General features: G+C 36.2%; 1 protein-coding gene and 1 pseudogene across 4 annotated transcripts in view; one reads left to right on the top strand and one right to left on the bottom strand.

The window, feature by feature from the left end:
- Positions 1 to 23223, top strand: part of MMS22L (MMS22 like, DNA repair protein) — a 156041-nt gene that overhangs the window by 51033 nt on the left and 81785 nt on the right. For all 3 annotated transcript variants that reach the window (XR_014017158.1, XR_014017159.1, XM_081250416.1), the window contains exons 12-14: positions 554 to 673; positions 4338 to 4564; positions 6441 to 6944. Coding sequence is in view for 1 of the 3 variants with exons in the window: in XM_081250416.1 (XP_081106542.1) it covers positions 554 to 673; positions 4338 to 4564; positions 6441 to 6944 (851 nt within the window). In the remaining 2 variants the exon portion in view is untranslated. The remainder of the gene's footprint in view (positions 1 to 553; positions 674 to 4337; positions 4565 to 6440; positions 6945 to 23223) is intronic.
- Positions 1429 to 2297, bottom strand: LOC308626151 (nucleophosmin-like; annotated as a pseudogene). Its single transcript has one exon. The product of its transcript is annotated as a nucleophosmin-like (transcript).

Here is a 23223-nt window from a genome sequence, read left to right as displayed (position 1 = left end):
GCATGGTTGTTTCATCATAGAAGATTAAATTAAAGTGTCACTTCTTTTCTACTCTCTCCTGTTGCCACTTCCTAAAAGGTTAAAATATATGTACTCTGCCAACCCTCTGGTTTTTAGAAGAACAACACTTATATTCCCATAAAGAATTTGACCTCATATTGATACTTAAGTATGAGCAAGTCCTCTGGATTTGTGTACATCTTAATTATTCGATCATTTATGCTACTTCTTTCTGGTTTGGGTTTCTTTTTCAGTCTCTGGGTTCTACACCATCAGTTATTAAATACCTATTGTAATTGTTAAATAACTGAGTAAAAAGTCAAATTGAGTTATGTAATTTCAGTTATCTGAATATACTAATGGTCTCTAAAGCAAAGTTTTAGAAGTATACCTTATGCTGATTTAGACCTTCTGGTCTGAAGATGAGAATGGGTATGACTTGGTGATATATATTTATATTCTTTTTAGGAGCAGGTTATTCAGTGCAATATCAACTGATACTGTGTGTTGCCAGAGCGCATTTAGCTCCTCACAATTTCAGTTTATTTTTTAGGATGGTATACTAGAAGAGCAGTTACGAATGTATCTTCACTGTTGTTTGACCCTTTGTGATTTCTGGGAGCCGAACATTGCAGTTGTCACCATTCTGTGGGAATATTACAGTAAGAACCTGGTGAGTAAATAGAGTATGAATTTGTTCCGGGAATTTGAAGAATTTGTACATGATATGTGAGGAGTATTTTCATGGCTTAATTATATATAATTATGGATTTTTCTTAAAACTAATTTTTCAAAGACGATTAGAGTAGCTCAAAAACACTTTTATTTTTCACATTATCTAAAGAGCATTGGCATAAAGGAATGGAGCATGTAAGGTCCCTTTTCTCTTTTTTATTTTTGTATTAAAATACTGAGTTTATTTCACATGTATATTTTTGTCTCCCCACCATTTCCATTTGTCTGACCACCACTACTATTATGTCCTATCATAACATTCCATACATACTTAAAGCTAAGCAAAGGATGGAGTTCCATCTTTAAAAACTAAACAGGCATTTTGGACAACACATTCTTGGCAATGGAACCTGGACAACATTTATCAGACACGGTAGGGGAAGTTCTCACTCTGCATTATAAAAAGGACAGCCAGATGTCAACTGTTACAGAAATGAAATAAGATGGAAAATTTTTTTTTTTTTTTTTTTTTTTTTTTTGCAGTACACGGGCCTCTCACTGTTGTGGCTTCTCCCGTTGCGGAGCACAGGCTCCGGACGCGCAGGCTCAGCGGCCAGCGCGTCAGCGGCCATGGCTCACGGGCCCAGCCACTCTGCGGCATGTGGGATCTTCCCGGATCGGGGCACGAACCCGTGTCCCCTGCATCGGCAGGCGGACTCTCAGCCACTGCGCCACCAGGGAAGCCCCAAGATGGAAAATTTTAACAAACTGTTTAAACTATTTTCTTAAAGAGACTTCCTCCACTGCCAGAGATCTTGAATAGCCTCCTGATCATTCATCCGGAAACAATTCTTCACATAATTGATGAATTTGGCTTCCACTTTGGGAAGGGAACCACCTTTTTCTATACTTGCTTGCATTTTTGCTTTAATGTCTTCTACAGAGCTAGGTCCTTTCGGTGTTTTAGGAGTTTTTTCCTGTTTTTTGAAGGATTCTTGACTTTTTGATCTTGGTATTGATGGTTTTGAGTCTTTTCCATTCTGGTTTGATTTTTGTGCATTTTTGGCTGGAGTATCTCGTACAGATTTCTTTACTGGAGGTTTTTCTTCAGCTTCCTCATCATCATAGTCATCATCATCATCGTTGTCATCATCATCATCATCACCTTCATCTTCATCAGCAGCAAGTTTTACTTTTTTTCTGTGGCACTTTGCTACCACTTCCAGGGGCAGAACGCTTTCCAGATATACTTAGGAGTTTCACAACCTCCTCCACTTCATCTTCTGACTCTGCATCTTCCTCCACAGCTACTAAGTGCTGTCCACTAATATGCACAGGCCCTGAACCACCACCCCAAGGGAAACCGTTGGCTGCACAGACATTTTCAAAGTTGCCAGTGTTACTTTAATTGGACTGCCTTCATAATTCATCACTTCTGCTTCGACAATGTGTAATTCATCCTTTGCGCCAGCCCCTAAACTGACCGTTCTTAAAGAAAACTGGTGCTCATTTTCATCATTATCCACCTTAAAGTGATAATCTTTGTCGGCCTTTAGTTCACAACCGAAAAGATAATTCTGGGGCCTCAGGGGGCTCATGTCCATGTCCATTGAATCTTCCATGGGTTGGTGGCACGCACTTTGGTGGGAGAGAAAGTGGACGGAGATAAAAGACTACCGTTCCAAGGAACAGTCGTGCAGGATGGAATCAGACCAGGGCCCCTTTTCTCTTAAGGGTGAGATTAAGCAAAGTAGCCCAAATTGTGCCAGAAAGATATTTTTAAAAAATCTTCTTTTATAAGTGTTTTCTAACAACTATTGATTGCTTGCAACACATTGAACAGTTAATGCTGTCTTGAATAAGAACTAGTCTTGTCATTTGAGCAGCTTATAGGCTAGTGGGCAGAAGCACAAATATTGTAGAAAAATAGTTATAATACTGTGGAAGGCTAAAGGAAGGAGTCTCTGACCCAGTTTATGGACTTGTAGAAGACTTTATGAAGTCATAATTTTTTAAGTTGACCTGGGAAATGAGTAGAATTTTCCAAGTACATAAGAAAATGAGCATCCAAGCAAAAGGAATAGTGTGGACAAATGTAAAGAGACATGAAAAACATGATTTATTCCTACTGTGTTAAATAGTTCTGAATGATGGGTCTGAGGTGATTATGGAGAGATACGGGAGATAAGGAAAGTAGAGAAGTTAGTCTGGGGCTGGATTATGAAGGGTTAAAGATAATTGTTGAGTTATGATTTATTCAGGAGACATTGGAAAGCAAGGACGTGACACATTAGGTATGTGTTTGAGAACTTTTTTTCTGAAAGTAGTATAAAGGAATTGGGTACAGATGAGTTAGTAGTCCAGTGTAGTAGTAGAAGCAAATAATGCAGTGAGTGAGAACTAAAATAGGGATAGTGGATTTTAAAAGGAGAGGACAAACTTCGAAGATAAAATTTTAAAGGTACATTTAAAAGATTGAGTTACTTGTGTGTGGAGAGAAGAGAAGATTTGGAACATTTCGCTCTCTGGGTAAATACAAAGTGAACCCCTCAGTCAAGGTGGAAAATAGATATGGAGGATTTACAAGTAAATTACAAGTTTGGGTTTGTACATAATTAAGCATATTAAAAATGGGAAAAATACCTTTCTCTGAAGCACATTTGTCAGGCTGGTGGGAGAAATGACCAATTCTAATTCTCAGGCAGAATGTATACAAGATGAGTCTAGAGTATCTTGTCATACCTGAAAGCAAGGAAGATATCAGAGTAAGCTGGAGTCACGTCAGAAGGACCCAGGAGCCAAATTTAAGGAGCTCCCAATTCCCAACACTGGGAAATTTGGGCATAGGGAAGTTTAAATCCTTGAGTTTATGGTACTTTTAGAAAAGTTGTTATTCTGGAAACTGTAAATAAATGAAAATATAAACTATGTTTTAGAGTACCAAATTTCTGATGAGGTAGTTTAGAAGGAATGATAGAAAATCTCTGCTCCATACATCCGATGAAATAAGCCATCTGGATGATGATCATCCATGGCTGCTCAAACTGCAGGGATCACTAAAATGGATAGATCGGGCTGACAGCATGATCAGTCTCAACATCACAAAAAGAATGACGGTGAGAACGTATGTGCCTCTTTGCTAACTGAAATAGGAGGTACTCAGTACTACCAATGAAAGATTCTCTCCAGAAAACTTGACCTGAATCTGAGCAGTCTACTAGGTACAGCTACCACTTTACAGAAAAGATAGAGGATGAAAGAATATGTTAATGAGTCTAGGAAGAGACAAGCAGCTAAATCCAGAATCTAGGAAATACCACACAATAAATTACCTGAGAAATGTGGCAAAAACATTGGGAAATGTATAGAATAAAAGAGATTTAAGAGACATGTCAACCAAATGCAATGTATGGATCTTGTTGCTATCCTAATTTGAACAAACCAACGGTTAAAAAGACATTTTGGGGATAATCCAGAAATTTGAATACCCTTTGGTGTTCTGTGCTTGAATGGAATTTTTATTTTAGGGGAATATGTGGTAATGGCTGTGTAATTTTTATGACTAAGAAGAGTCAAACTTCTAGTGAGCTAATTGGGATTTACAGCTTTCCATTTTTATTTATTCAGAGACTTAATACTTGTTTTCTGTCTTTTGCTTTTAGAATAGTTCTTTCAGTATTTCTTGGCTTCCTTTGAAAGGCCTTACATATGTCATTAAGTCACCCTTGTCTATGCTAGAAATGGTGAAGACCTGCTGTTGTGATAAACAAGATCATGACCTGTATAAATCCAGCAGTAGTTACACTATTTTCCTTTGCATTTTGTCAAAAGTTGTTAAGAAAGCAATGAAGAGCAATGGCCCTCATCCTTGGAAACAAGTCAAAGGAAGGTATGTGCCATATCTTTCTTTGTCATGAATGTTCACTTATATCTTTGGAGAAGTTTTACTGTTTGTATTTTTTAAGTTAACTTGTGCTTGTTTGTCTTTATGGTTTACATTTTAAATGTATTCGTTAATGTAGGACAGAAAATTATGGAGCATTTTGATCTTGTCAATTTGTTATAGTAAGGAACAAACCTAGTATCCATAACTTGGGGAGGATTTTAGTTTCTTATTTATCTCATCAGTCCTGAAGATTGAAATTCCATATATTAAATGCAGGGATATAAGAGAACTGTTATTTTTCTTGTCAAAATTAATTGTAATGTTTTATGTAATTCTTTGCATGTATTTTATTAAAAATTATAGAAATAAGAAACATCTCCACATCGTACATTGGCAGGTGGTAGATTCAGTCTATAAAACTTCGTGTTCTTGGAGCCCACCAGTCCCACAAGCCCTGCTTTCTTGCATGAAAACTAACCAGAATATAATAGAACCAAATAACTCTGATGTTCTTATTTGAGGAGTTTGCCATTTTCATTTCTGGTGTGGTAAAATAAACTTTTGATCACATTTCTCTATTCTTTTTGCTTGTTAAATGGGTGTGATTCTTAATTGTCTAACCTTGTTCTACTTCTTTTGCCTATTAACCCCTTTTCTAGCCCTTTGTGCAGTAGACTGCCCTCTACCACTTGCTCAGCTTATGTGGTGGAAGCTCTCACAGCAGAATACTTTTTAATTTAGGTAGAGACTTCTCAAGAATCACTACATGAAATTCCTGTTTCATTCACACAATGAATAATTCTTGCAAGGCTATGGTGATACAGTTTGGATTTTTTATTTAGAATATATATATATATATTTAATGGTAGTGTCTTTGTTAAACCTCCAAGTAATTAGGTAGCTCAAACAGTAGTTTTTTTTATTTTGTTCTGTTTGCCAGTTTGTTTTTGAATCTTAAATCATTTTATGGAAGACATAATACTCAGAACTTTATTGCTAAAAGAAATTGGAATTCAGTAACAAGTCTCTCTACCAAGCGCTATCATGGGCAAGATGGAGGATATAAAGATAATTAAGCAGATCTTTACTTTCAGGAGCTTATCAGCTTCATTGTTTATAAATAAACATTTAACCTCTCATAAGCATTAATCATTTCTATCTTGAATAAACCAATTATAGAAGTTACAAAGAAATTTAACAATCCATAAGTAAGATTCAAAATGGTTTTCAATTCTAATCCCTTAATTGATGAAAGAAAAGTACATCAACTTTTATATTAAATAGTATTGACAGCAGCTTTTTAAATGGCTGGTCTTGGATATTTGAACACTAACAATTTTTCTTTGTAAGTAGGTAAAATAATTTTTCCAGAGCTTTAAATTGTCTTAACATATAAGTAAAGCAAGAGCCAAGTCTTTGTGAAGGGTAGAGGGAGAAAGGGTTTAAGGAAAATTGTTACATAAAATTGCCCTGTTAAGATTTCTATAAAGTGCAACAAGTTGTACTTGAAAGGATTATGTACTCTTTTTTATTTGTCAATAAGAATTTAAAAAGAAAGATAATGGGGGGACTAAAATAAAAGGAAAAGCCATGTATTATGAAAAGAACATTTTTACTGTCCTTTGGGGAAAGCCACTGAATCCTTTGATTCACTTATAGATGCTTGCTGCATCCTTGAGAAATTTGAAGGTAAGGGAGGGCAGTGGTGTTCTGTGAGGTTGTTTTCTAAGAAGGAAAAGTGACACAATAGCACCATAATGTAGAAATAGATAACAATTTAAAGTAATGAGACTGTCATGAGTATTGAGTGAAATGTTATTTTGAAAGATGCATTTTTGTGAATGAAACAATTTTATTAATTCAGCTTTTTGTTTTACAGGATATATTCTAAATTCCATCAAAAAAGAATGGAAGAACTAACTGAAGTTGGTCTGCAAAACTTTTTCAGCCTTTTTCTACTGTTAGCATGTGTGGCAGAGGTGGAAGATGTAGCAAGTCATGTTTTAGGCCTCCTAAATTTCCTCAAGCCTGCCTTTATAACATCTCCTCTCATTTGGAAGGGTCAGATGGCCTTCCTCTTGATGTACACCCAGAAAAACCTGGACATCAGTGTTTTGGCTGAGATATTTTCAGGTGCTTTCCGGGAGAAAGCAAAGGAGTTCTTGGTATCTAAGAATGATGAAATGGGACAAAGACAGACTCTCTGGTCACTTCTTTCCATATATATTGATGGTGTTCAAGAGGTGTTTGAGACTAGCCATTGCTTGCATCCTTCCCATGAAAAACTGCTTAATGATGGCTTTAGTATGCTTCTACGAGCTTGTCAAGAATCTGAACTTAGGACAGTGTTGAGCTTTCTACAAGCTGTTCTGGCCAGAATCAGGTAAGCTTTCCAGTAATGTTCTGATTTATTGATTTGCTTTATATCATCACCTGTGTTGATTCTATATTAAAGTTTTCCTTTTAACATACTCATGAAATTCAGTTGTAAAGAGAGGAGCTAAAGGAGTTTTACTGCAATGTAACATAAGTCAGTAGTTTTCAAACAGTGCTTCTTTGAAAGAAAGCTTATGTGCAAACACATAAAACTAAACTAAATCAAGCGTAGCTCTGGTGTAGTCCAAGAGCCATGCCTCTTGGCCCCTTCTTTCCTCTCTGCCTCTCCTAGAAGAGCATTATTATCCAGAGGGATATTTCAGACATTCTAAGCAAGACCATGAGCTCAAATCTGAGGTGGCTTTCATTGAAACATACGCAGCTTTGTGTGCATAAGGAGATTTTGGCCACATTGTACCATTAAAAAAAAGTAAGTTTCTTTAAATATTTTGCTGCAGAGTTGCAGCCTCAAATGCTGAAATATTTGATTGGCCAAAAAATTTGTTTGGGTTTTTCCAAAAGATCTTACAGGAAAACCCAAACGAACTTTTTGGCCAGTACAATACTTCCAGCTGAAATAGTTTATTCTAAGATTAAGATAGGATTGTTCGAGGCTTCCCTGGTGGCACAGTGGTTAAGAATCCGCCTGCCAATGCAGGGGACACAGGTTCGAGCCCTGGTCTGGGAAGATCCCACATGCCATGGAGCAACTAAGCCTGCATGCCACAACTACTGAGCCCACGTGCCACAACTACTGAAGCCCACACACCTAGAGCCTGTGCTCCGCAACAAGAGAGGCCACCGTAAAGAGAAGCCTGCGCACCACAACACTCCCACTCACAACTAGAGAAAGCCCGCACACAGCAATGAAGCCCCAACACAGCCAAAAATAAATTTATTTTAAAAAAAGATAGGATTGCTCTATTTATAACACCAGTCATCTATACAAAACTTACTGTTCTCAGATCCACTTAAATTATGCAAATATGCAGATACCCTCCGTCCCAAACAATAATGGATAAGAACAGTGATTATGACATTTATTGCCTATAAGGCCCTTTCTACATAACAGTTTCACCTTTAAAGTACATGTTCTTGAGAAGTTAGATACTACCACTCAGTGCAGTTAGTCACTGGCACTAAAAAGTTGTGTAAAAGTTAGGTATAAAAATATGATTTTATTTAAAATCATGTCTGAAGTTAATCAAGAGACTGCTTCCCTCTTCTTAGCTGCACATTACAAAAGTAGCATCTGTTTTTCAAAGATAGTAAACTTGATGAAATTTCCGAATTTTGGACATTTATTCATTACGAGTTTCATTTATTACTACTTTTCTTAATTTGCTTTATGTTGGGCTGTGTGTTCATACAGATTAATCCACGGGTTTTCACTCTTCAGATTTTGTGTAGTTTTTATATTTATGTACTCTAGTTCTTGATCAGATAATCATCCCCTTATCCCCGAATGTAAGCTGTATCAAATATTTAGGTGGATGGTTAGATAAACGGGTAAGTAAATGAATAGCCAACTTCATTAGAAGAAGCTTTTACTGATTCTGGACCTTTTCCACGAAGTACATTTGTTCTTTCTAAGTCTAGTAGAGTTTATTAGCAGATAATATACTTTTCCAAGTGCCAAATTCATTCTGTTTGTTCAATTTTTAAATAAGTGGTAAGTAGTACTTTCCTGTGCTTCTTGGGCAGAATTAGGAATTTCCGTATTTCTGGTACCATTTTTGGTTTGTTTGTTTATATTTGTCTGAATATACAAAACAAGAAGGAAGAGGAGGGAGCTGGTCTAAACCATCCTGGTGATAGTGCTGCAGTCTGGGCAAAAGAGTAGAAAATGACGTGAGAGTTTGGGCATCTTGGGAAGATGCAGTCATGGAACCAAGTGGCAGAATCCATAGATCTTTCTACCTTTTCCATTAAAGATAGAAAAGTCTTTTTTATTTGTCTTAACAATTGTATTATTTCTTATATATGTTTTTTTAAACAAAGATTCATATCTTACAAATACTATTTAATTTTTTAGTTAGAAATTTGGAGGAACCTATTTTTTTTTTTCCCCAGGTTCTTCAAAGTATTGGGTTGGCCAAAAAGTTCGTTCGGAAAACCTGAACGAGCTTTTTGGCCAATCCAGTAGTTCGGAGAACAGTGGGGCAGTGTGGAGGAATCTTCTTTTGTTGTGAAATTTTTCTTTTTTTTTTTTTAAGGAAACATTTATTTATTTATTTATTTATTTATGGCTGTGTTGGGTCTTCGTTGCTGCGCATGGACTTTAGTGGTGGAGATCAGGGGCTACTCTTCATTGCAGTCAGCAGGCTTCTCATTGCAGTGGCTTCTCTTGTTGCACAGCGCGAGCTCTAGGCGTGCGGGCTTCAGTAGTTGTGGCATGCGGGCTCAGTAGTTGTGGCTCATGGGATCTAGAGCGCAGGCTCAGTAGCTGTGGCACACGGGCTAAGTTGCTCTGCGGCATGTGGGATCTTCCCAGACCAGGGCTGGAACCCATGTCCCCTGCATTGGCAGGCGGATTCTTAACCACTGTGCTACCAGAGAAGTCCCTGAAATTTTTCTTTAAATTGCAAATGTAGTATGTTGTCATGGTAAAAATGGTAAAAGAAAAAAAAATGAGGTATAAGGTGACAAGTAAAAGTTCCTCTCCCCAATTTCACTCTTTTATTCTCTAGTTCAACGGTTCTCACCTACGGGTGAGTTTTTCCCCCAAGGGACATTGGGCAGTGTCTGGAGAAGTTTTTGATTGTCATATATGAGAGGTGCTACCCAGCATCTAGTGCGTGGAGGTCAGGGATACTGCTACATAAATAGCCTACAATGTACAGGACAGCCCACGCAACAAAGAATTATCTGGTCCAACCTCAGTGATGCTCTATGTCTACTCCATAAATTAAAATGGTTTGTTATAGAACCTTCCAGACTTCTTCCCATTCACAGGCTTAAAACACAAAAGAAATGATCTTTGTTCTGCAGCTTCATTTTTTCACTTAATATTTCCTAGACAGCTTTTCATGTTAGTATATGGAGACCTATCTAGTTGTTTTTAATGGCTACTTAGTGTTTCATTATATGAATGCACCAAACTTTATTTAGCCAATCCCCAAATAATGGAAATTTATATTATTTACCATTTTGTTATTATAAACACATTCTCTGTGAACTTGTGAAGGTACATCTGTAGATTAATTCCTAAGAGTGAATTAGTGTATGTACATTTTAAATGTGGGTGGATATTTCCAGTCCCGTTTAATCGTCCCATTTAATTTTAAAAAATTTGCACCAATTTCAGTCTCCCTGATCGTGTATGAGAAAACCTCCTTTCTCAATTTTAGATTAGTGTATGGAGTATATTTAGAAAATATGCATTCCAAGATAAGTTAAACACAGAAGTTTGTTTAAAATGTTAATGGAAACTTGGTAGTAGGAGAAGGAGATTTATTTTGAAGGTTGGAGAGGCTTTAAAAATGGAAATACAGTGAAAGTAATAAATAGGAAATTATTTTTTCTTTATTTACTGACTTTTTGTCTTCAGGCTCTTAACTGGAACTTTTTTGGTCATTCTTCAAAAGTAGTAACTAGAAACACAAGAATAATTCTTGTATTCTTAAAAGATGTACAGTTTATAAATACTATCTCATGTATTTCTTTACCAATCCTGTCATCCCTGTTTATAGATGAAGAAATGGAAACATGGAGACTTTTTACTTTTTGTAATTTACCTAAAATAACACAGTTGTTTCAGAATCACCCCTCATAACCCCTATACCATAACCCCTAACCCCTATACCATAGCTGCCTTCTTACACTGTCTTTATAATAGTTTACAAATAACTAAACAGACACTAACCATACCACCACAGTTTTTATAAATTAGGAAGTAATTAGATGAATGAAATCTGTTGGCAAACGTGAAAGTATTACCACTACTTATGTATACTTCTGAGTGATTTTACCTTTTATTTTTTCTGCGAAAAAAAAAAGGGTAATTTCTTATTGGGGCTTTCAATTACTTTGTTTTTATAATTTTGCAAGTTACATATTTTTTTAATGAGTCATTAGTTGGAAAAATAAATCACAAAGAGGTGTGGAGACAAGTAAATCACATTTTATTTATAATAATAATTTATCTTTGATTTATTATTAACACCACTTCAACCATCTAAATTTCACTTCTGGTAAGAAACCAAATTTTGGCTGTTTAAATTCAATTTAGTAGAAGTTTTTAGCATTAGAGCATGTCAGGAGTGTTGCGAAAATATTGCTTGCCAAGTACCTTGTAAACTATAATGCATCTCTGTTAATCCATGTATTCAGAAGTACAGAGGTCAGAATCAAGAGGCATAATGACAACTCTCAATTATATAAGGTGAGAGTAACTTTACATTTGTATTAATAATTTCTTTTAAACGAGATCTGGTTTGAGATTGTAATTTGCTATCATCTTGACCAGAGGGCAAGGAGTATGTTGTTGCTCTTCAGGACTAACCAATGCAAAAAAGGACAAAACTATTTATTTTGGTAACATTTAATTCCTTGTACAAATGTTTATTTTTGGTTTTGTTTTATACTGGTCAACTATGATCAAAAACAATTGCTGTAAGAGAATGTGAAATCATGTAGAACTTCTGTTGCCAAGGTTATCGAGCAGTATGAGATCAATGTGTGAATAAGAATGGTGTAGTAATGTGCAGGTCATTATTAATGCTGTCATGGTTTAGGCACTGCCATCTTTTAAATTTCTGAGGCTTGCATAGTGATTTGCACACAGTCCTTCAATGAGACTGATTGCGGTATATAATAAGAGGGACTGTGACTTGCATAGTTTTATTTTATTATATCAATCTTCAGTACTTCCTTCCAAGGCAGATATTGTCAAGACAGACTTGCTTTTAGTTTGGGATCTTTGGGGGAAAAGGGGCCCCAGAGATCATTTAGAATTGTTTACCTTAAAAAGAAAGAAAGAAGGAAGGGAGGCAGGGAGGGGAAACACAAGAAAAGTCCTCTAGGTATTTGATCATAGAGATGTGTTCCTAATTTCTTAACCCCAAATCTGAAACTTCACTGAAGATCTTTTCATAGGCGTCTTTGAGGTCTCCTATAATATTTTTTCTACTAATACTATTAGAAAGTTTAAAAATAATTTGAATAGTTGTTAAAAATTAAAGCATAGGCTTTTTTTTTTCCTTTTAAGTTAAGAACAGAGCTAAATTCTTTGAATTTTGGTTTAGATAGGGAAGATGGGTTACATAGATTGATGATATTTATTCCTGGCTGCATCCCTGACGAGGGAAAGAATGAAATACTTTTTACCTTAGCAATCTCTTCTGTTTTGTAATTCAGGTGGGAATAAGGTACCGGTCCCTGCATAAATGTGTGTGCAGGATGTGCGCCTGTGTGTGTTGAACTGGGTAATAGTTTTATAACTGTATGACAGAGAAATTATAAGTAGGAAGGAACTAAGATCACTGATTAAAGGGAGAAGCGGCTCCCTCTAGGCTGTTAAGAAATAATAACTTCATATGCCACTTTCTGCTAACTGGAGCTGCTGGCTCACCAGAGCATTCTTTATCGCTGATTAAGTAGCATTATGAAAATACTGACTTGGTTATGTTAACTAAATGCCTCTGTGTTTAAAACTCCGAAAGTCAAATAGTTTGAGCAGTCATCTCTAACATTTCACATTCCCTTTCTGAAATCACATTTCTTGTTCTCACTTGGCTGTTATTTGAGGTTAATACAAAAATGGCAGTCTTTAATTTGTGAAGTTAGGTGTAGCCAAAAGCTTTTCTTTAATTATATCCATTCATGCTGCTATAGTTAAGGGTCTGTCAGCATTTCCATTATAAACCTCCATTTTCAGGGTTTTATAACACAGCTATGAAAATTAGCTCTGGGCAAAAACTTGACATACAAGGCCTCATGAGATTCTCTCTCCTCCCCATCCCCCTTTTTCATTTGTACTGAAGTAGGGGTGGAGTGATTTCAAAATGCCTTTTGGCATCTGCAAATATCATTCGGAGTTTAAAAAGAAACAATAAATCTTCAGGCCTTGTACCTGTTTGTTCTACCACTTAAGGGGGGTTGTGGACTTATGAATTTAAGCCAAATGGATATTGATCAACTGACATCCTATTTTATATTAAACAAGAGCGTAGTTTCAAAGAAGTCTAAAGGCAGCTGAAAACTTGTCTAACATGTTAAATGTGGAGACTAAGGAATAATTCAGGAGGGATGATCACCTGTTTTTGATACTGTACGTGCTCAAGTGTAACTCCTTAAAAGGTTTAAGATTCTTTTTCCTGGCTTCAAAATACATTTTGAAAGTACATGTATTTTTAAACCCTTTTCTTCTTTTTCCACGAACTTGCAAGTTCATCTGTTTGTTATACATCTTTTTTGACATTTGGGATGGGTGTGTGTGTGTTTGTGTGTGTGCATGTGTGCATACACATGTGCACAGAAAAACTGTGTATATCATTCCCCTCAAATATTTTCCACGCTCAATAGTTATTTTAACCTTTATCGGTATGCTATCATTTATTCTAAACAAAAAAAAATTTGTTTTAATCTTTCCTTTGGAGAGATAACTGGGAACTTTCTAGGTAGGGAAGGAGGTAGTACAAGGGGAAATATTCTTGTGAGGCTCTACTGATTGCCAAATAATTTACATGATTTTTCAGGAAAAATAGAAAGGGGACTCTTGACAGCATGCAAGGCTTTTCCTCCTTTTGTTGTTGGGTGTTCTGTTAGTATAATGGGTTACAGCTTCTAATTATTGAAGAATGGCTTACTACAAAACAACTTTGGAACTAATGTGATTTTTTAAGTAATCAAATTATTATGAGTTATTTATTTGCAAAGTTTGATTAGTATATCCTGGATTGACCAAAATATCTGCTGATCTGTTTCATCATGTATATATATGCACATATATCTATGTATATGTACATATGTGTGTCATGTATATACATATGTACATCATTTATACTATATATATGAAATATATATTTGATGCAGATTTTGATTTGATTTTATGCAAATTTTTAGGGCAATGTTCTAATAATTTGAGAGGGAACACATGAGTATGCTCCATGGAAAAATATATTTCCAGTTTTTATTTGAAAAATCAGATACTTGTGTTGTCCACTAAGAGTAATCAATCTACCAGTTTTGGTTGCTTCAGAGAAAGCATCTCTAAGGGGATGTACTAGTATTAGTATTTTGGAAATATATAAAATGTAAATATTTCTCTTCATCATTAAATATTTCATGTATCTTTCAACTGAGATTTTTACATATATACTATGAATTAGCTTTTTTGTTTGTTTATTTACTCTTTACCAGACTTGAATTTTGCAGAGTGTGTTTACTATGGCCCTTTTATGTTACATATTTTATAAATCATGCAGTAATATCAACTCACCCTGATAACTTGGAAATGTTTGTGTACCTTTTTTGTATTTTGCTGAAACATAAGTTATCTACTTAATTTTTCATGTATAGGAGTTAATATTTTGGGTCATTTATTTAGTCTCCAACTAGACCTGTTACATAGGTATGAATTCTCCTTGCCTAAGTACAAAGTGATTCTTTTAAAGTATTATAAGGGAAAAGTTATGTGTCCAAATCTCAACCTTATTGGTAAAATGAGGATAATAGCACAAAACTTTAAGGATTAAATGTAATCAGGAATGTAAAGTGGCTAACATAGTCCCTGGCATATTAGTGAGTGTTCAATAAATGTTAGATGTTGCTATTATTATCATTATTATTATTTTCAAAAGAACCCATAATATAATTGTTTCTTTGTACAACACTTTATGCCAGGAAACCTCAGTGGACCTGTGTGTGTGTGTGTGTGTGTGTGTGGACTTACCTTGGATGGTTTTTAACCCATTCCTAATATAGTACCTTTTACATAGTGGCCGTTTAGGAAACGGCTTTTTGATGGGTAAATGAATCAGGTTCTTTGTTGTAAAAATAAAGTCAGGATTGTAGAGAACATGAACATTGCCTCAACAATTATAGAACTATTGGAAATTGTGATTCTGTGTTACTAAGACGGTAATGAACTGCTGCAGAAAAAGAAAAGTAATTTTTTAAAGGTAGAAATGTGACATGTATGTCTGTCCTTCCTTTCTCTCTATATCTAGTTGAGTGAGAGAATTTTTTTTAATGTCTTTGGAGGCTCTCTTTTATTATCCCTTCTTTATTCTCACTACCATTCCCTCCATTTTTAGACCATTATTAATGCTTGCCTAATCTCCCTGCCTCCAGTGCCTTCCCTTCTCAAACCACCTTTTTTTTTTTAAATCGGCTTTTTTGAGGCATATCACTTATACAATTCACTTTTTGACCAGGTTTATTAAGATAAAGTTCACATACAGTATAATTAATGGTTTTAGTACATTCACAGAGTTGTGCAACCTTCGCCACAATTTTAGAACAGTTTGTCACTTCCAAAAGAAACCCTGTACCTATTAGCAGTCACTCCCAATTTCCCCAACCCCTCTTCCCTAGTAATCACTAATCTACTTTCTGTCTCTATAGATTTGCCTATCCTGCACCTTTCGTATAAATGGAATCATACAACACATCATTTTTTGTGACTATTTTCTTTCATTTAGAATAATAATTTCAAGGTTTATTCATATTAAAGCATGTATCAGTACTTTATTTCTTTTTATTACCAAATAATCCATTGTATGAATATACCACATTTTATTTATCCATTCATCAGTTGATGAACATTGGGTTGTTTGCACTTTTTTGGCTATTATGAATAATGTTGCTGTGAACATTTGTGTACAAGTTTTTGTGTGGACATGTTTTTATTTCTCTTGGGTATATACTTAGGAGTAGAATTGCTGGGTCATGTGATAACTTTGTTTCAACTTTTAAGGAAATGCCAAACTGTTTCCGTTGCACCATTTTACATTCCCACTTACAGTATATAAGAATTGCAGTTTCTCCACATCCTCACCAACACTGGTTGCTAAGTGTCTTTCTGATTGAGTGATCTTAGTGGATGTGAGGTAGTAGGTATTTCATTTTGGTTTTGATTTGCATTTCCTTGGTGGCTAGTGATGCTGATCACATGCTTTTCATGTGCTTATTGATCGTTATGTCTTCTCTGGAGAAATATCTATTTGGGCCCTTTGCCCATTTTTAAATTGGGTTATTTGTCTTTTTGTTACTGAATTATAAGAATTCTTAATATATTTAAATACAAGTCCCTCATCAGATGTATGATTCACAAATATTTTCTCCCATTCTGTGGATTATCTTTTCACTTTCTTAACGTCCTTTGCAGCATAATTTTTTTTTTTTTTTTTTTTGCGGTACGCAGGCCTCTCACTGTTGTGGCCTCTCCCGTTGCGGAGCACAGGCTCTGGACGCGCAGGCTCAATGGCCATAGCTCACGGGCCTAGCCGCTTCGCGGCATGTGGGATCTTCCCGGACCGGGGCAGGAACCCATGTCCCCTGCATCGGCAGGTGGACTCTCAACCACTGTGCCACCAGGGAAGCCCGCAGCATAAATTTTTAAAATTTTAATGAAGTCCTATTTATTTTTTCATTTGTGCTTTTGCTCATCTCATATTCTCTTGCCACATTTATCTTCTTGGAGAGCAATTCTGCTTATGTCATTCTGTATTTTAACACCTTTAATGACATCCTAATAGACCCAGAGAAAATGTCTCATTCCTTTTCATGGCTTTCGAAGTTATCCACAGTCTGGCTTTACCTATTTCTGCAACTTTTTCTTGTGGTTCTCCTTTACTTTAGTCAAATGGAACTACTAATTACCAAGAAATCGCCAAGTCTTTTTTTTTTTTTACCGTTTTTTTAATATTTTCCTGTCAAAACCAGTTGAGGGTTCAGACCAGAGCATGGCCAGGACAGTAGAGCCAGATCTGAGGCCTGAAGAAGCTGCAGTTATGTGATAACCAATGATTAGAAAAGGGTTAAATTCAAGGAGTGAAAGCAATTGTTAAGATCAGAAGTCAGAAGTGGTCAGTGCTGGTTACAGTAGGCAAAGAGATGGAGTGGCAGAGTACAGGAAAAGAAAAAAAACAAACCAAAAAACCCCTTATTTAGAGGGATTTGGGGGAAGGAAAAGGTGGTTTCAGAAGTTAGTAGTAAATAGATCACAGCTAGAGATGGAATCAGAGAGCTTCATGTAGGAGCATCATACATGGGAGCAGTCAGGATTTCGGGCAGTAGTAGTCAAATCCCCAATAGCAAGTTGTGCTTTTTTCCTTTGCTTCTTAAGGAAGTGTTTGAGAGTTCTTCCTGTTGCAGTGTAGTATAAAAAACAGGGGCTTTAGGGTCAATAAACCTGAGATCAAATCATCCCTCCTCTACTTACCAACAGTGCAGTCTTGGGAAGTTACTTAACCTTTTCTAAGCTTCAGTTGCATGTTTGTAAAACAGCCCCTACCTTATAGGATTTCTGTGAAAATCTGCTTAGGTCTTTGCTGTCCATACACACTAGCTGTGTGTGACAATTTAAGTTAATGAATATAAAATAACAAATTCAACTTCTCTGTCACACTAGTTACATATCAAGTGCTCACTGACTACAGGCAGTTAGTGGCTGCTGCAGTGGACAGCAGCAGAGCTCTCAATCAGCACTGACTTAGATGCTGCACCTACCCAGACCATGGACCATAATAATCTCTCAATATATGTTTGTTGTCTTCATTTACGTTTTCTTTATTTTTATGTGAACAATGTTATCCTTCATTCCAAGCTACGTATGCTTATCCATGTGTCCCCAATCTTGAATAATCTCACTTTCCTTTGAATTTCCGTAACACTTTCTCTCTAATGCCCTTTATTGCTTTCTACTTTGTATTGTAATTGTTTTTCTACAGAGGATACATAATTCATTAAACAAACTATTCAGCAAATCCAACTAATATTTGTGAGTGCCTACCACGATAGCAGGCGTTATTATAGGCACTTGGCATACATCTGTAAACCAGTTAAGTGCACATATATGATATACATTCATGTATTTATTACATGAAAGACAGAAAATAGAAAGGTACTTATGTGTTTATTGAAACCATCACTTTTTCACCATTTCATATTTTCTTATTTCAACGATTCAGTATTATTTGATAATGATTTATACTTGTTCCCAATTCTTGCCGATATCCACATGAAAGTAGAGAACAGTATCTGTACAGCCAGGCTATGAATTTAATGGATTTAACACATAATCTGAATTTCAACTCTGTGCTTATTGTCTTCTAAGTACCAGTGGGTGGAAGGGACTTCTGGAGGATGACAGGAAGACTCCTGTCATCTTCTCATCATTCATCTCAGTTAATTGAAAGGTTTATTTTATTTTGCCAATTCAATATTTATAACCAAACTGTTCTCCTACTAAAATATGGAAACAGATGGAGTAAGTGGGCCTTTGAGCTTTTACCTTGTTTTTCAGAGGTTCCAGAACCTCTCCATCGAGACTGGGTCCACAGGAACACTTTGGATCTAAAAGTAGAGATCTTCTGTATTTGGATTGGGTTGGAAGCAAGATATTTGGAAGAGGGAACTGAAATAATGGAATGGAGGAAATAATTGATAAAATAATTTAAAGTAGTTCCCTGGAGTGGAAGGTTCCTTATTGAAGGGCCTTTTGAGTGACTGTAGCACAATGGAAGAAATTAGACTCATAGCGGAGCACATCTGTGTGAATTTCAGAATGCTGGGTACAAAGAAAAGGTACCAAAGTGTCCATGGACTTCTTAGTCCTACCCACTTTTTTTTTTAATGAGTTTATTTATTTATTTTATTTTTGGCTGCATTGGGTCTTTGTTGCTGCGCACAGGCTTTCTCTAGTTGCCGTGAGTGGGGGCTACTCTTTGTTGCAGTGCGCAGGCTTCTCATCACAGTGGCTTCTCTTGTTGCAGAGCACAGGCTCTAGGTGCACAGGCTTCAATAGTTGTGGTGCGTGGGCTTCAGTAGTTGTGGCTCGCGAGCTCTAGAGCACAGGCTCAGTAGCTGTGGCTCACAGGCCTTGTTGCTCCGTAGCATGTGGGATCTTCCCGGACCAGGGCTTTAACGTGTCCCCTGCGTTGCTGGGTGGATTCTTAACCACTGCACCACCAGGGAAGCCCTTACCCACTTTTCTTAATCTTCTTAATCTTAATCTTAATCTTCTTAATCTTCTATTTTTTCTATCTGCTGTGCCCCTAGTCTTGTAATCTGCAGTTATAATCTAGGTCATATCTAATATTTAACCCCATCTGCAAAATTACAAAAGTAAAGTAAGATGTGAATAGAGCTTTATATTATAGATGTTTTTTCAAGATTACTTTGAAGAAGTAGATGAATGGAGCTTTATGACTTCTGATTCATAGTTGTTCTCAAAGTTTGAATGAAAACAGTAAATTCCACCTCTCATAATTAGGAAAAGGAAGGTAAGAGTGGTGAAAGAACACTGAAAAAAATTGGGATGAACATTGGGATAAAATGACAAGGACAAAAGAAATATACATTTCATTCTTTTGCAAGTGGATGAGCTAGAAAGGAAACATTTCATTCTTTTGCAAGTGGATGAGCTTTGGGAATAGAAATGCCATGATTATTTTCTGTACCAAGCACTGGAATATTTCTTTTTAGCAAAATGATAACAAATTAAAAGACGTTGGGATGTGGCAAAAGCTACTTTACTCAATCTTACTTATGTCACTGTGGTTCTTTGTCTGAACCCCATGGTTCACTATAAGTATTTAAATCACCCAGATCTTTGAAGCTTTGGATGAAATTCAGTAGTAAGTTTATAGGAAGGCATTGCCACTGTCCTCTTTCATGGTACCACACAGGGCTATGTTTCTTAAACCAAAGACCAATTGTTATAATAAATATACTGAAGACTGGCAAATCCCATTTGTGATGGGTTTGTTAAAGTTAACTCTTTTCCAACTGTGGAATGGATAAAAAGACCTTAAATTGCAATTTCAGTAGGTGGACCCAGTCTTAAGAAACTTGGTAGATAGACTACCGTTGTGGCCTTTGGTTATAAAAGGGAAGTACTCAGAGGAAACAAGTGAGGAGGCAAGTAATTTAAGTATTTATGTTTAATGTAGTACAGTAAGCCACTAAACATGTTTTTGAATGATGTGATGTATCAGTGAGAGAAGGAAACTGATCTCTTAATTATCCCATTATTTTTAGATTAATAAGACCTCAGAAGGCACTGTACATTGTGAAAAAGTAGATTTTTTGTAGTTTAAAAATGTTCCTAGCTATCCACACCATCTTCTGGTAATTACCCTAAAGTTGTTTTCTTTAAGATGTGTTTCTTAGAAAACATCAGAGTACATTTTTGTTGTATGATATGAATTTACTTTTGCCATGATATGGCCTATAAGGAACACTTCCTTACCTTTCTCCATCTACCTTGTGGAGAAGGGTGAGTGATTGCTCTGGTTCAAATTTTATTTATATTTTAACAAAATTGAGAACAAATATAAGGAGTGAAACTAGCCTTTGGAACTCTTTAATTTCTGTCGTTTCTTCTTTACCTTACAAGATATATATTTTTCTCTCTTTGGTATATCTCTTGTCAGATTTAAGGCTTATTTAAAATGAAAAGAAAGCTAGAGCAATTTTCTTTATTCCATTTCAGTCTCCTAAGGCCTATTTCCCCCTGGTGAGCTCATAGCAACAGGGAGGTTTAAGGGAATTCAGCTTTCTGCAAATTAATGTCTCACATCATGAAAATTCAGGACTTTTTTTTTTTTATCTTGAAAAGTAATACAGTGAGTGCGAGTATTATTTCTTGCCAGCGGGTGGAAGATGAATGATTTTGTCACAGTTTTACTGCTTGATGAGCAGTATCCTGAGGGTCAGGCTTAAGTCTGTGTCACTATGCTGCTCATTACTCTTGAGCTAAATAAGGGCTGATTGGATCTAAATTGCCTAGCACATGGGCCACAGATGAGCTCAGTGAGCAGGAGATGACCTGCTATTCAGTCTGGGAGTAACCCCGGTGTGCAAATGCAGCATTAGAATACCGTGGGAGAATGAGAGGCTACCGGCTGCTGCCAGCAAAAGAAATCGAAATGTAAAAACTCTTTGATGCTGTGATGTTAGAATTTGAAATGTAGGAAGTGACAGGTTGATGGTACTTATCAGGTTTGGCTGGATTAGAGAACAGTGTCATCTTGCTTCTGTAATGACAGAGGAATGAAGCCAGTAGCTAACTACTGTGCAGAGTGGAGCCGCCGCTGTTGCCACCAGTCGTTGCTGCCTCCTACTGGCATTTTCCTGGAAACCAGTAAAAGATACCAAAGAAAAGAGCATCCTCTGTAGACTTTCAGTAATTTGGAACTCTTTGGCGGTGAAAAGCTGCCAGTGGTAGGATGCAAAGGAAAGGATATTTTAGAGCATACTTCATAGTGAATTGCTTTAAAAAAATCGTTATTGGTAAATTCGTTGTTCCAGAATTTTCTAGTTAACCAAGGGTTAATCCATTTATGAAGTGAAACTCCTCAGAGCAAGAAAGCCCAGTATACTCTTCCTGGAATAGTGTTTGTTCAGGGGGCCTTAGTTGGGTTGGTTGATCTCTCAATTATATATTTTTATAAATAACAGCACTTTACTAACAACTAATCTTCAAAATCTAATTCAGACTACCAACCACAGTGTTAGCACAGTTTCAAAGATACTTGATAAAAATACAAAGTGAAATACGCTCCTGCTTATGTAGCTTATGCTGCATAAATCTCCCTCTTAGGGAGGGGGTGGGATGGAAGGAAAAGGTTTTTCCTATAAGCCAAATGATTTAAAACAAAACAAAACCCAGCAAAACCCTATGGTGAAGAACACTTTTGTTTCATTTTACTCCTGCAGTTGTGATTTTAAAAAAAAGATCAATATTAGGCTTTTTCTTTTTCTTTTTTTTTCTTTTGCGTTTCACGGGCCTCTCACTACTGTGGCCTCTCCCGTTGCGGAGCACAGGCTCCGGATGCGCAGGCTCAGCGGCCATGGCTCACGGGCCCAGCCACTCCGCGGCATGTGGGATCTTCCCGGACTGGGGCACGAACCCGTGTCCCCTACATCGGCAGGCGGACTCTCAACCACTGCGCCACCAGGGAAGCCCAATATTAGGCTTTTATATGTTTGTGATATAAAACTTAGAAAATATAGGCACGTTTTTTTAAAAAAGTCACTTATCATGGGGAAGAATTGCTATTAATATTTTGTTACATCCTTCTAGACTTTTCCTATTCATATGCACTTTTAGAACAAAAAATGGGGTTAAATACTGTTTAGTGGCCTGCTTTTTTCACTTAGTCTATCATCAGTTGCCTTCCATATCAGTGACATTTGCAACGTTATTTTTGGTGGCTTCATAATATTCCCCTGTGTGGATATACCATAGTTTACTTGACCATTTCTTGGTGAAAATTTATACTGTGTTGAAAGTTTCACCATTAGATACAAAGCTGTGATGAATGTCTTTATGTGTTTCTTGGTAGGGTTCTTGGGAACTGTTGTATTACAAATTGTGTACCATGAAACTCTAAAGGTGCCACTTACAACATCGTAAATGAGACTTTGATCTTCATAGACATGTTTGATTATATGTGAAAGATACTTTATATTTTAAACCAAATCATTTAAAGAGTCTTAGACATAGTTCTTTTTTAAAAAAAGTTGGGAGCCATGATTTAATTACATTCAAGGTTTATGTATACATAATTACATACATCCTCTAGAAGCAAATTTTTAACTAGTAGGAGAAAACCTTAGACTATAAACATAAAAATTTTGTCCCCTTTGGAACAAAACTGTAGCTCTATAGAAAACTAGAGATAGAAAACTTCTAGAGTTTGGGGTGAAGTCACAGGTAAAAGGGTTAATTAGCTTTAGTCTCCCAGAATTTAAAAAAAGAATTTTCCTGCATTTGTCAGCATATGTTCCCTACTATTTTCTTTAAGCCCTGTTTTTCTTACTATTAATACAGAATATAAAATAAAGTTTTCAGTATAACTTCTAAAGCACTGGAAGGCTCTAGAGAGAGAGTTTTTAATGCCTCTCTTTTTAAGTTTTATTTTATCAAAATTCGTGTATCCTGTAAAGAATATAAATAATATACAATTGTATGCTGCAGAAAATAAGTCATTCCTCTCCTCAACCTCCCTCCCATAAAGGGAACTACTATTAACCCTTTGTAGACTGTTCTTCTAAACTGCTGTTGCTTCTCCTTTTATCCACACTGCCTCTTTTACCACCTCTTATTTTAAGTG

The sequence above is a fragment of the Mesoplodon bidens genome, assembly GCF_964165515.1.
Source record: "Mesoplodon bidens genome assembly, chromosome: 12".
Taxonomy (NCBI): Eukaryota; Metazoa; Chordata; class Mammalia; order Artiodactyla; family Ziphiidae; genus Mesoplodon; species Mesoplodon bidens.
The sequence above is the reverse complement of the archived record's forward strand: the minus strand, read 5'-3'. Positions and strand labels throughout refer to the sequence as shown.